The sequence below is a fragment of the Ciconia boyciana genome, chromosome 3 (genome assembly GCF_034638445.1).
Source record: "Ciconia boyciana chromosome 3, ASM3463844v1, whole genome shotgun sequence".
NCBI classification, from domain to species: domain Eukaryota; kingdom Metazoa; phylum Chordata; class Aves; order Ciconiiformes; family Ciconiidae; genus Ciconia; species Ciconia boyciana.
The window spans coordinates 109,129,621-109,141,986 of NC_132936.1; the positions used below are offsets into that span (position 1 = coordinate 109,129,621).

The 12,366-nt window shown below is 42.1% G+C and overlaps 1 protein-coding gene across 2 annotated transcripts in view; it reads right to left on the reverse strand.

Moving 5' to 3' along the window:
- PARP1 (poly(ADP-ribose) polymerase 1) overlaps window positions 1–12,366 on the reverse strand; it is a 34,919-nt gene that overhangs the window by 5,663 nt on the left and 16,890 nt on the right. For both annotated transcript variants that reach the window (XM_072857051.1, XM_072857050.1), the window contains exons 9-17: window positions 11,233–11,373; window positions 10,252–10,494; window positions 9,196–9,264; window positions 8,299–8,431; window positions 6,663–6,858; window positions 5,237–5,365; window positions 1,856–1,939; window positions 910–1,032; window positions 345–473 (exon numbers count right to left, since the gene is read on the reverse strand). In XM_072857051.1, the coding sequence (XP_072713152.1) occupies window positions 345–473; window positions 910–1,032; window positions 1,856–1,939; window positions 5,237–5,365; window positions 6,663–6,858; window positions 8,299–8,431; window positions 9,196–9,264; window positions 10,252–10,494; window positions 11,233–11,373 (1,247 nt within the window). The remainder of the gene's footprint in view (window positions 1–344; window positions 474–909; window positions 1,033–1,855; window positions 1,940–5,236; window positions 5,366–6,662; window positions 6,859–8,298; window positions 8,432–9,195; window positions 9,265–10,251; window positions 10,495–11,232; window positions 11,374–12,366) is intronic.

Below are 12,366 nucleotides of genomic sequence, written 5' to 3' on the forward strand. Positions count from 1 at the left end.
GCTTTTTCTTTTGTTTAAATACAATTTCCTGTATTTCAATTTGTGCCCATTACCTCTTATCAGTGGAAACCACTGAGAAGAGTCTGTTTCTGCCTTCTTTACTCCCTTCACCCATCACGTTTTTATAGACATTGATAAGATATCCCTTGAGCCTTCTTTTCTCCAGGTTAAAAAGCATCTCTCAGCATCTCCTCATACAACACATGCTCCAGTCCCTTAACCAATCTCAGTGGCCCCTCATTGAACTCATGCCAATACATCTGTCCACTTACAGTTTAGGCGATTTGTTATACTCCAAACTAACAGGACATCAGCTTGTATTCACAGTCACTCATTTCCTTTACCTTAATATCAGTTCGAAGTTTTTCATAGTTGATGTCAATTGGATCTTTATCTCCATCTTCATTTCCACCTCTGAGAAGGCTGTAAGCAACCTCAATATCAAGCAAGTTGTCCAACATCTGCACTTTAGCCTGAAAAATTTAAAGATGTTATTTTACTTGTGGCTTTGATATGTTCAGAATAACTCTGGAATACCCCAAATCATAAAAGTATATGTGAATCACTGGCCACACGCTGCCATCTAACAACACAACAACACTGTCTTCTTAAAAGAAATATATATATATACTTAAATATAGTAAAAGATGTGCACACATGTATACATATATATATAAATAGACCATAATACATAACATATATAACTTCTAATACCCTATATATATATAATTATTTGTGTATGTATACACACATATATGCACATAAACAAACAAAAAGATATTCTGAAGAAAAAGAAGCTTAACCTCATGAAAGCATGAGGTTAAAGCAAGTCTTAAAACAAATTCTCCATGTTAGATGTCTGATATCAGACCTGTTGCCTGCAAACAACATACTGTTACCAGTCAATACCTGAATGTGTTCCAAGTTATTTAGGAGAGGTGGTTTCTTCATCCCAAAGTCATGAGGAATTAGAGTATAGAAGCGGTTGGAGAGGTCCAAGATCTGGGATTCTGAACCACTATCAGAAACTGCCTAGACAAGACAACAAGCACCAAAAAAAATTACTGAGTAAGATTAAGTCTCCATAGCAATAAACACACACAAGATACTTGAGGACTAATACACAGAAGCAGCAATACAAATAGTGTTAATGCTGAAACTCTCACAGGACTAAAAACAACAATTCTATTTAATTGTTTTGCATGTAGTAAGTCACAGTACTTGCACAGAAATACATAGAATTTCTGGTACGAGAAAAATCTAATGGGAATTATGTTTCTGGAAGGCAAGATAAAGGCTTCTGGATATGGAAGGGGTGCATGTCCTTGGCAAGGTTCTGGTCTGCTCTAACAACTGAAGTAAAACTTCCTATATCTATGCTTTGCCAGGGAGCCCGTGACAAAAAATGGGGTATGCTGGTACACTTTTGCAAGTGCTTCAGGCAATACTATGTAGTGATTCTTGGAATGGTCCAGATTGTGATGTGTAAATACAGTAATGTCATCAAGCTAGACCCTTTCCTGTGTCAACATAACCTTTATTCTCATCCTCAGACAGACCTCTGTGGGGTGGAAACAGCAGCTTGCTACTAGATCAATACACCGGCTTCATTTGCTCAACTGCCATTTACGTCTGGCTCAGCTTTAAGTTTGTGCTATGAAGTGTGAAAGATACAAGTACTGCCCAAACTGGTGCAACAGTGAAGACAACTAAGTAGTTACCAGTGGAAGGCACATCCTCTTCTCCAGTGAGAGAGAGCACAGATCTTTATACAGACAGCTCAGCATTCACCCCACTCCGAGCTCAGAACAAATTCTGAATTCCCCTCTTGCTCTAACATCTCTTTCATGCTCACCTGCTGAACCTCATTAAGGATGGAGTATGCACTCTGGATCTGTCGCTTGCTCAGTTTTCCCAATGGCATCTTCTGCAGGTCAATCTGATGAAGATTTAAATGATTAAAACAGGATTTCACTAAATTGAAAACACTGCAGCACTCCCTCTCTAGTTTCTAGGGAACAAGTCTCTCCATCCTGGTAGGACTGACCACACAAAGAATGGAAACACTTCAGACTTAGTATTAGTCTCTCTCTGCGGATTGAGGAACGATGCCAGAAAGACAGTGCACACTACTGAGAAGATGTCCTATAAACAAAGGAATACTTTGTTTATAGGAAGCTAAGCCTGAGTTCTAGGGCAACACAAAAATAGGGTACTAAGCGTCTGTCTAGAAGTTTAATATTAACCGGGTGTCAGACGCATTCCTCAATCACTTCAGTAACCACACATTTCAGGCTGGCAAAGAAACAAACTGAATGAAATAATTCTTGTTCATAAGATCATCTGTGTCTCTAGGCACAACCTAGACACCCTCTTCCAACTCTACCCTACAATTATCAAGGGTCAAACGCAAAGAGGTTATAAGATGCTTCGTATTCATTAATGAAAAATGAACCAAAAAAAGGCAACTAAGTTAGAAGCGATGTCTTGGTTGCCCGCATTTATCCACGGATTTAATTTAATATGTTGCTTTTGTTTGTGTATTGATGGATCTTGGGAGAGTTTCGGATTCTCATTAAATCCTTGCATAGTTCTGAACTTGAATGCAAAAATGTTTGACAAAAGTCAAGTCCAATGGAGTCTTTTACAAAGATCATACATACACACTCTGGACTCGACAGTACTCACCGTACACCCTGCAGGTCAAACTAGCTTTTACTCATGGCTTAAGATTCATCTCAAGGACAGAAGACACTATGAAACTACGAATATCATGTACCATCTGGATAAGTTCCACATTATTTACTAATTATGGAGCTAGGAAACCCAGCTTTATGCAAATCTTCTCTGCAAGCTGAAGGCAGAAGGCTCTTCCAAGCTACAGACTGGTGTGAAAGTCCTAGAGTGATTTTGTATAGAGATTTCCACCCTGTACTGGGCTTAGGAGAACTTTCACCTGTAGCTGCAGCTAAGCATACATAAAGCCAGATACTAAGAAAAGCCAAGATGGACTGCAAGAGAGAAGACAGGCTTCAAAACTGATCATGTCCTGGGGCCACGAGATTCATAAAGCCAAGATTAATAACCTAATGAAAACCAACTTGCAATAGATTTGTAGGTCCCAAACTTTTGGGGCCAATGCTTTCTTGTTGAGTACCATCCATCCGTATTATCTAATTATTAGCTGAAAAAATCATGAAGGACATGTAAAAGTAAAATGGGCCATTTAACTGGGATGTGCAGAATAGCTGCAGACACCTATACTAACTATATGTTACATAAACCTACAAACTAACACATATAAGCACTAACACATAAACATTAACACCTATAAACTAACACATCCCCCAACAATGTGACTGAGTAGTATCTCTCTTACAGAGCCCACATACAGCCAAAGGCCTGGAGTTTGTGTCTCCTACGAGTCATGGGAGGTGAACAGAGCCCTGCAGAGCTAATATAAAGCTAAACTGCATCCAAAGCTGTATCATCAGATGCATCAAAAGAGCACAGCAGCCACGGAGCTGGGTCTAAAACAGCAGCAATGCAATTTCTGCCAGATGCACTGAGGGTAACCTGAAGAATTAGCTCCACATCACAGATGTGTGCACCAAGATTGTCATGAGAGGCAAGGGAGATGTTTGCCTACCACCCAGGCAAGAGAGGACACAGCACTAGAGCAGACTCAGCCCTCTACCTAGCCTTTTCATGTAAGGCAATGACATAGATAATTGTAATAAACCCCTCCATGCTTGGTGAGGTAACACTCTTGAAAGCTAAATTAGAAGCAGGAAGAGAAATACATCAGATAAATCTATTGTCATGTAATGGAAAGACTAAGAATTTGCTACAGTTTTGGCAGAGCGAGAGTGCCTGGATAGAATGAAATACTTGAGATCAGGCTGATTAAAGAACCAAGCAGCCATTTTCAGAGGATGCCCAGAAACCTCTAACTAGGAAAAACATTATTTCCTCTAACGGAAAACAGCTGTTCGGCAGTAACAGTACAGGAAGATAAATCTAACAGTAAGACAGGCCCATATGGACTCCCAGGTCTCCTACAGATCTGCAGCTGGTGTGAATTAACATAGTTTCAACAGAGTTCTACAAAACCAGAAGACAGCAGATGATGATCAGTTCAGAGCCTTTAGCCAGTTCCAGTTACAAAGAATTATTAATATTTTAGAAGACTTTGATGTAAAGAACCACTGAAGATACAGGAGAACACAGTTAACCCAAGGTACTACAAGATGTTCGGCAATCCATTTGAAAGCTTTCAGATAAGCTGTACAGAATGGTGCAAAGCCTGTTCTGAAAAGTAGATACATGAAATACTGATACAGAGAGCAAACAACAGCTGCTTAAATATGAAGTCTTAGAGCAGGATAACTAAGCTGGTTGAAGAAAACTGAAATTTGTTATTTAGAATTAACCCAGCTCAAATGGCTGCATTAAAACAAACTGCAGGATCTCTAAACACCAGTAAAACTTTCTGTGCAAGGAGAGAGAGATGATACCACCAGACCACCCTCTGAAAACTCGTTAGAAGCATGAATCAAGAAGTATGGAGGAAAGAACGGATGAAAATAGGGTATCATTAGAACGAATGAGAAATACAACAAAAAAATCTTGAGTTTGGCCCTGTTCAGAAGAGGATCTGGACTCTGTCAAGGCACTTCATTAGTGCATGTATCAACTGGCAGCACTTCTCAAGTCTGAGCTGCATGCTCATTTGCTACCTAAATTAGTAGTAGTGCTATCCCCGCCCCCCCCAAGTGGTTCACCACTCACAAAAAAGAAGTGCCTCCTGCCTCACATCACCAGCAAATTGGCTATTTGTGTTAATATTTTAGGAGCATTCAGCAAACAGTGGTCATGATGCACATGTCACTGGAAAAAACAGAGAATGATTACTGATCCCATGACCCACGGATGAGTTTCTCACAGGCTTCTTAAGTTGAAGACGCTGATACAGACATTCCCCACTAAAGAACAAAGAATGCACCCATGTTTTAAAAACTGCACACATCATAACTAAGTTATGCCAACTACTTTCAAGGCTTGGCAAATTCTGGTCAGACTCTTGCCCTTATTTTCAGGCTGATCTAAAACTCACATTGACTTCTGGGAAGTATGATGCACCCCGGATTGCAAAGAACTTGCTTCTGGCTGTGTAAGTACGATGTAAAGAGAAAAAAGAGGGTTAGAAGTGAGAAACATGAACATGTGTGGTCACCTCAAATTCCACCATCGCTTTCTTCATGCTCTCTACATCAAAGATCATCTTAATAAGGTCTTGGATTGGCTTAGCAAGTTTTGACTTAGTCCCGGCACCCACTGTCAGTTTCCTGACAGCTTCTTCATCCTGGGAGGTAAAAATAGTATCAGAATTAGCAAAATCACAAAGGATAAAAGTAACAGGCTGGCTGCCATGGTAACAACTCAAAGCCAATTTAGTGTATGCATACTATGACTAGCCTGAAGTTCATGGGGAGCGTGGGACATTGCTCTGACATTTTGGAACAAAGAGGGTTTAAAAATCCACCTATTCAGTAATTTGGCAGACATTATTTTAAGAGGTGGCACTGTAAAATATAAGTAGAATTAAGGGAACATGAACTCCATGTGCATCTCTGCTTCACCTCAAGCAACAGTATTAATTACTTTTCCCATAAGATTTCTGCTGCACAGAGACCCTGATATGAAAAAAATGACTATTTACTTTGTTGCTTTTATGACAAAATAGAGATGCAATAACTAGTTTCACTAAGTTTTTGTAATGAAAACTGTCATAGATGAGTACAGGAATCATCCATTAGCCATAATACTATCTAGATGCTTTCATGGATAGAGCGTTGCACCAATAAAGCATCTGCCAGATGCTTCAGAATATCACTGTACATTGCAGTGTAACAGACACTTTGCCACTGCAATATTCAAATTTCCAGAAATAAAGCTAAGCATTGAATACTTCGCACTGAAAGATGACATCTGGTAATCTGGCCACAGAAAAATGCAACGGCTTGAAAATATGTTCTCCGGTATCTTTATGGCTATTAACAGCATTCAACTATTTCATCTGAAAATAGTTTAAGTTATAGGTATGCCTCTAAATAAACACACAAACCCCCACCGGGCAGAAGGAAGAGAATCCTTCTTTAGCATAGCTGTCTAAATAGCCAAATCCTACTCGCAATTAATAATTTCTCTTTCTCAGCCTGCTCAATATGTGCACTAAGCAGAATACCGCATAGGAGATGCTTCGCCGTTTGGGAGGATTTTGGATGCGGAAGACAGATGAGAAGTATCTATTTTAAATAAAAGAAAATGGTGTTTTCAGACAGGAAGTATGTGAAATGACTCCTGAATTAAGTTCAAATTAACATCCTTAGAATTACAGAGTAGACAGGAATGAGCACTAACGGGACTTCAGACTTGACAATGGAAAACTACTTAGTTTTCCAACACATCTATTTTAATTCGTGACACTCATTGATCTACAGCTCTCTTTCTGTAGCACAGAGCAGGTGCAATAGTTGCACCTGCACTTCATTCCTCAGGCTTGTTAAGTGTAAGCGATCCCCCAGTGAGCACAGAACAGAACAGCTAGAGGAAAGCAGCTGAGCAACGCTCCATTTGGTACAGGGACATTTCAGACTTACCTGCCCATAATCTATTTCCAGTGGGTAGAATTTTTTTGGATATTTAGTGAAGTTCTTTGAATGCCAAGAATTGCCAGTTTTCTCTTCATACAAATTCAGGAAGTGTTCAACGGCATCTTCTTTTGAGGGCATCTGCTCCAGCTTGTTACTCCCAATTGCAGTGCCCACGCGACCCCAAGATCTGAACACCCAGTATCTAGAGAAGTAAAACATGAGAAAAGAACAGACATAAGATACTCTGGCTCTAGATTTCAGTCCAAATGAAACTGATCCTGCAACAACCATGCAACTGCATGCAAGTCATCCATCTGCATACCATTAATTTTATGGAAGACATTCTCTGTCAGCGACTGCAGGAGAGCAACAGAAAAGCCACCAAGAAGTGGTGTAAAAAATTGCCCAGTGTTAACACACCACACCTACAGCCCTGAGGATAAATGTGTGCACAGCAGGAATAGAGAGGCTAGTATGTCTTCAGTGTTAATGTTTCGCAAATACAAATCTTCAGGCTACTGGGATCATATATTTGCAAAACAAACACCATGCATCTTTAAGCCTCAAGTCTTAGAGCTCAGATTTTTAGAGAAGCCAAAAGTAACTCAAGTATTTGTTTTTATTACTGACACCACCTTGGGTGAGCTTCCATATTATTTATAGGGATACAATCAATCAACCTTTCCAATTTGTCAGGCATGAAACGCAGGCACGGAGATTCCTCCATGTACCGAATCACAGATCCAAATACAAACCCCACATACAAAAGCCAGCAACAAAAGCTTATTATGAACATGGTAAAGTGCAATAAATCCAGAGCTGAACCACGGTTGCTCCTGACAGCCATTAGCTCCCCTAGATTTCTGTGCATCCCTTACACGCTTGGGGGAGCGGTTTCATTTTAAAGGACCCTCTCCATTTCTTTATCTGTGTTCAGTAATGCAACCACTGGATAGCTCTGCCATGTGTCTGATGAGACCGGAAAGCTAAGACACACATGATCATCCCTTGACCATTTCAGTGCATTTTGTTAAGCCTCAAGGCACCCAATTCAGGACTACATTGTGGTAGAATAGCCAGAATCTGGTTTTGTTTCCCAAGGTTGCAGCTCTGCAATTAGAAGACAAGAGTAAGTTGGAAAATATGGGAAAGATTCCCAACATAGCTGACTTTACGTGTGGGGTCTTGATGTTAGAACAGAGGAACCTCCACCAAATTCTGCTTCTGTACTTTCAAGGGCAGCCATCAGTCACAGAGCACTGTGCCCCTCCTGTTAGCCAATTAACCCAGTCCTGAAGACACCAATTGTACATGCCTCGCTCATCCTAGGATGCGGGAATGAACACTACCAGATGCAATTCTGCAAAATTACTCACCTCCCAACCTCAACACCACAAAGAAATATCCCCACGCCAAGCACAGATCTCTCCAGGGGTGGTTTGTTATTTGGTTGTTTTGTAGTTTTTGGGTTGGGGGGGTGGTGGTGTAGGATTGTTGTTTGGTTTTGGTTTTTAAATAAATATGCCTATCCACATCTCCTCACGTAGACATTTTATGCATAGTTTTCTTTTGTAGATGCCAAAAATCCAATATTTATTGGGAAAAAATGAACAAAAGTATTTCTAGGGAAAACTAAACTCACCTGTTCTCTCTGTCATCCTCTAGTAGCTGCAGTTTATAATAGGAATTTGTTCCTTTCACAATATCTACTAGGCCCAGGGTTGCACTGAAAATCTTTCCACCTTTTTCAAAGACATGAGCAGAATCCTCCAAACCTACAGAGAAGAAACAAATTAGAACACAAAGGAGGTTACCATTTTAGGTCTCCTTCCTACATTTGCACTCATCCAAATGTTTCATGAAGTAGCGTGAATCTTAACAAAAATACCACAAAAACAGTGACCACGTGCTCATTCAAAACTACTTGAAGCATGTTTTCTTTTTAATAAACTGTGAGCACGCACCTTTAGATACACTGGAATGAACCTCAATCCTAACTAGAGAAAAAAAAATTGTAACTTTTGAAAAAGGACCATCTAAAATCTAGTATTTAACACTGCATGATCAGCTGGAGGAATTCTCAAAAGAGATACAGCTCTGCAGGTGTCACATTAGCTAATAGACTGAAAAATCAAAGGCTGGCCTTGGATGCAGTATAATTCTCAGAAGAATGTCTGTGCCCCATAGGTTTGGAGAGTAGCATCAGCTACCCCCTCAAGAGCCTGGGGGCAGATGCTCATGCCAGACCTGTGGATTCTGCTGGCTGGGCCTTTATTCACCCCACTGACAGATGCTCCTGAAGCTGAACAAGGTGCATTCCTTAGTTGAAGAGGTCCTTCTGAAAGTTACACTAGAAAATCCCAGAATATCCAGCTTTGGATGTCAATCAATGTCTTTCCTTTGATAGCAAGAAAAAAGTGGTTTAAAAATTCACATTCCTTTTATGGAACCCTTACCCTTTCACAGAAAAACATTTTGCAAACGATCATGCATCCTGAAGACTGTGTGTGGTGCAGGCGCTGCCACTGTTATCACTCACCAGAATCAGGATCTACCGCTGCTCCACCTTTAACCGTTAGCTTCATTTTCTTTTCGGACTTGCTAGGTCCTGCAAGAGAGTTAATTTTTTTCCTAGGCAGGCAACACACTCTGACTTGAACCAACATTTAAATTCTCAATTTGCGTAATTACCACCCTAAGGAGACTTGAAATCAGATTCCCAGTATATGAACACAATGACTTCAATGGCTTTTTTCACCTGGCTTTAACAGCCAATTCACAGTCCCCACTCCCCCAATTAAATGAAAAATAAGATCTCCTCAGATTCTATCTCCTTCCTTCCGGCCCCAAGGGGGAGGCCATATCATTTTTTCACCTGCACAGCAGATGAAAGTCACATTTGTGGTTGTGCATAAGTGGGATTTAAAAACCTCACAGGGCATGAGGGGTGTTTAGGTCCCCTGGAGATCCTGATGCTGTGAGATAGTCTGGCAATAACATACCTGATTGTATGACAGAAACCTACGCTCGGAGGACATGGAGAAGAACAGGTTCTGAAGACAGGCAAGCAGATGTGATGGTTTTGTTCACTGTCCAGCATTAATAATGCAAGCTCTCTATGGCATTGGTGGGGAATGCCACTGGTATTGGATATTTTTCCTCCTCCGTTAAAAAAAATTTTATGTTCTAAACCAATTAGAACAAAGACCCATTGTTCTGGACCCCAGTATTTTCTCACTTGCTAACACCCCTTGGAGGTCATGGTAGTGTCTGTCACATCTTGGTGCCACAGCACCTCCTTGGAGCTGCAACACTGACGCAAACTGGGAGAGAAGCTGAGGTATTAGGAGGAAGAGTCTGGACTGACATCAGGGAGCCTGGGCATGTACAGCACAGATCTCTGAAGTTCAGTGTTGCTGAACTAGGGGAAACAAACCAGCTCAGGAGACAGCTTCATGTTTACTTAAAGCTAGTGTTGCCCTGAGGTCTCATTATTTAACTCAAGGAAAGGGCAAGGACAGATTATACCCAGGTTTGCTTTGTGCATGCACAGCATTGAACAGGCCTGCAGAGAAACCACCACTTTGTTCTTCACCTTGTTCTTCTTTGACCTTCCCAGCACTCTTTGTACTTGGGGGCTTGCTGCACTTCCCATCCACGGCCATTTCCTCATGCTCCATTTTCACCTCTGCACCCCAAGGTGAAAGCGCATGGAGAGACACAAGCTCCTGAAAGTCCTTGCTGGAGGATTTCACATCCTGAAGAAACTCCTCTGAGACCACACGGACTTTGGCCTCCTTCACTTCTTCCATCTTCTTGCTCATTTTCTCCACATCCTCTGTAGAGGCAGGGTGGGAAATGGAGAGAAAAAGCATCAGTGAGGTTGCAGACTTTAGCCCTTCCCTCTGGCCATGATTCAGGGCTCTCTAACACTTTGTGGAAACACAATTCCACAACATTTTGGATTCACCATGTTCTTTGGAGAGCAAAATCCCCATTGGCTCAAAGCTGCAGCTTGGGCTAGAGCAGGAACACTCATGTTTTATCTAGCTGGTCCAGCTATCCCCTTCCCAGAGCTGGGCTGGGGCTGTACAGTCCCTCTTGGACCTCCTGGCAAGTGGGAACAGTTCTCCTATCTCAGCAGCCAGTTTGCACCTTGATTCCAACAGGGAGTGAGAGCAGACCCTAAGCTGCCAGCAGAGAAAACAACTGCCCTCAGGCACCCACAGTCAGCTCTGCAGCTTCTCCAAGGCAAGCATGGACACAGCCCCCAGCACCTTTCATCCCAACAAGGGTGGCTTGCACACCACCACGGTCTGCATAGAGACCCGAGCTCCAGCTGCTGCAGACCCAACAGAGCCTTACAGCACAACCTGCGGGATTAATGTGCTAGGTAAGTAAAACTCAAACAGCACGCATCTGTCTTTACTTCCCCAAGCACACTAAGGCCACGTGCACACACAAAATGCTCCCCCTAATCCAAACACTGATCCCCAGCGAGCTCCAAGGATGTGTGCCCTCTGTAATCCGCTCAGCTGTTACCAGTGCTACCAGAAACCAAGGCACGGCTGCTCACTCTGTGTGCTGATGCACAGGGTGGCCTTATTAGCTGTTGTTGTCATCTTTCCTCCCAGCTCCTCCACAATGCTCTTCACCTCCTCCTTGTTCTTTGACAGCTTTCCAAGAACCAGGATCTTCATGTTGGTCAGGGGTTTGTCTAGGGGTTTGGAAATAACACAGCATGTTAGCAACAGGCACAGAGGCCCCCCCCAGCAAATAACAAGCACAGAGGAACAACATCCCCCACACTCAGGACAATCAGCCCAGCTGGCAGGGAGACAAGGCTCCAAAAGCAGGTCTGACCTGCGCTAAGCAAGTGGGAGGAAGCTCCCGTTCACCTAGGAAAGGCAACAAAGCTCAGCACCTGCCAACAAACAGAAGGGATGGAAGATGGGGAAGATGGATATGTAGGTACATGATTTGCCTGCCTTTTTTTTTTTTTAAATTAAAAAAAAAAAAAAAAATCAGTCTGTGTCAGCACTGTGCTACTAGAGACTCTGCTCTCCTTCCCTCTTCCTTTGATGCCCGGAAAGCATGGAAGAAACTCACTATAACATGAAAGCTCCTGCCTCTTTGAAAGGAAATCTGTTTTGGAGGAGCTGGAGAAAGAGCATCATCTCTCAAGCAACAGTGTTCCCACATGTTACAGTACATCTGGGTCTTGATCTTCTAGACAGTACAAGGTTGTATGATGCAAACCCCGTAACAAGTCAGGAGCAAACTGGTAACAAACAGGAGCAAGTCAGGTAACCATCTGAGGCTCCATCACGTCACCATGCTAACAACTTGCAATGCAGGTGGGCCCAGGACGTGGCAAGTGTCTAAGAGCATATCTGCACTGCTAAAGATAAATGCTATTAACTCTGTTTGACCAATTGAGGGGCTTGCTTCCTTTCCCCCTATTCAGATTAGTTCTGTTGCTAGCAAACAAAGTAACCTGGCTTTAATTCTGATCAAAACTTTGAGTTTCCTTTCAAGGCACAGTGGGGCTGGAATCAGCTTGCCAATCAGAACCAAGACCTGGGTTACTTTGTCTTCATTACTAAAATAACATGATCTGGCTAAAATTAGCTGTGCAGAATTACTCCCCCTTTTCACCCAGTTACAATAATCCCCTGCTCCCAAAACTACACCAGGCCTAAAAAGGCTG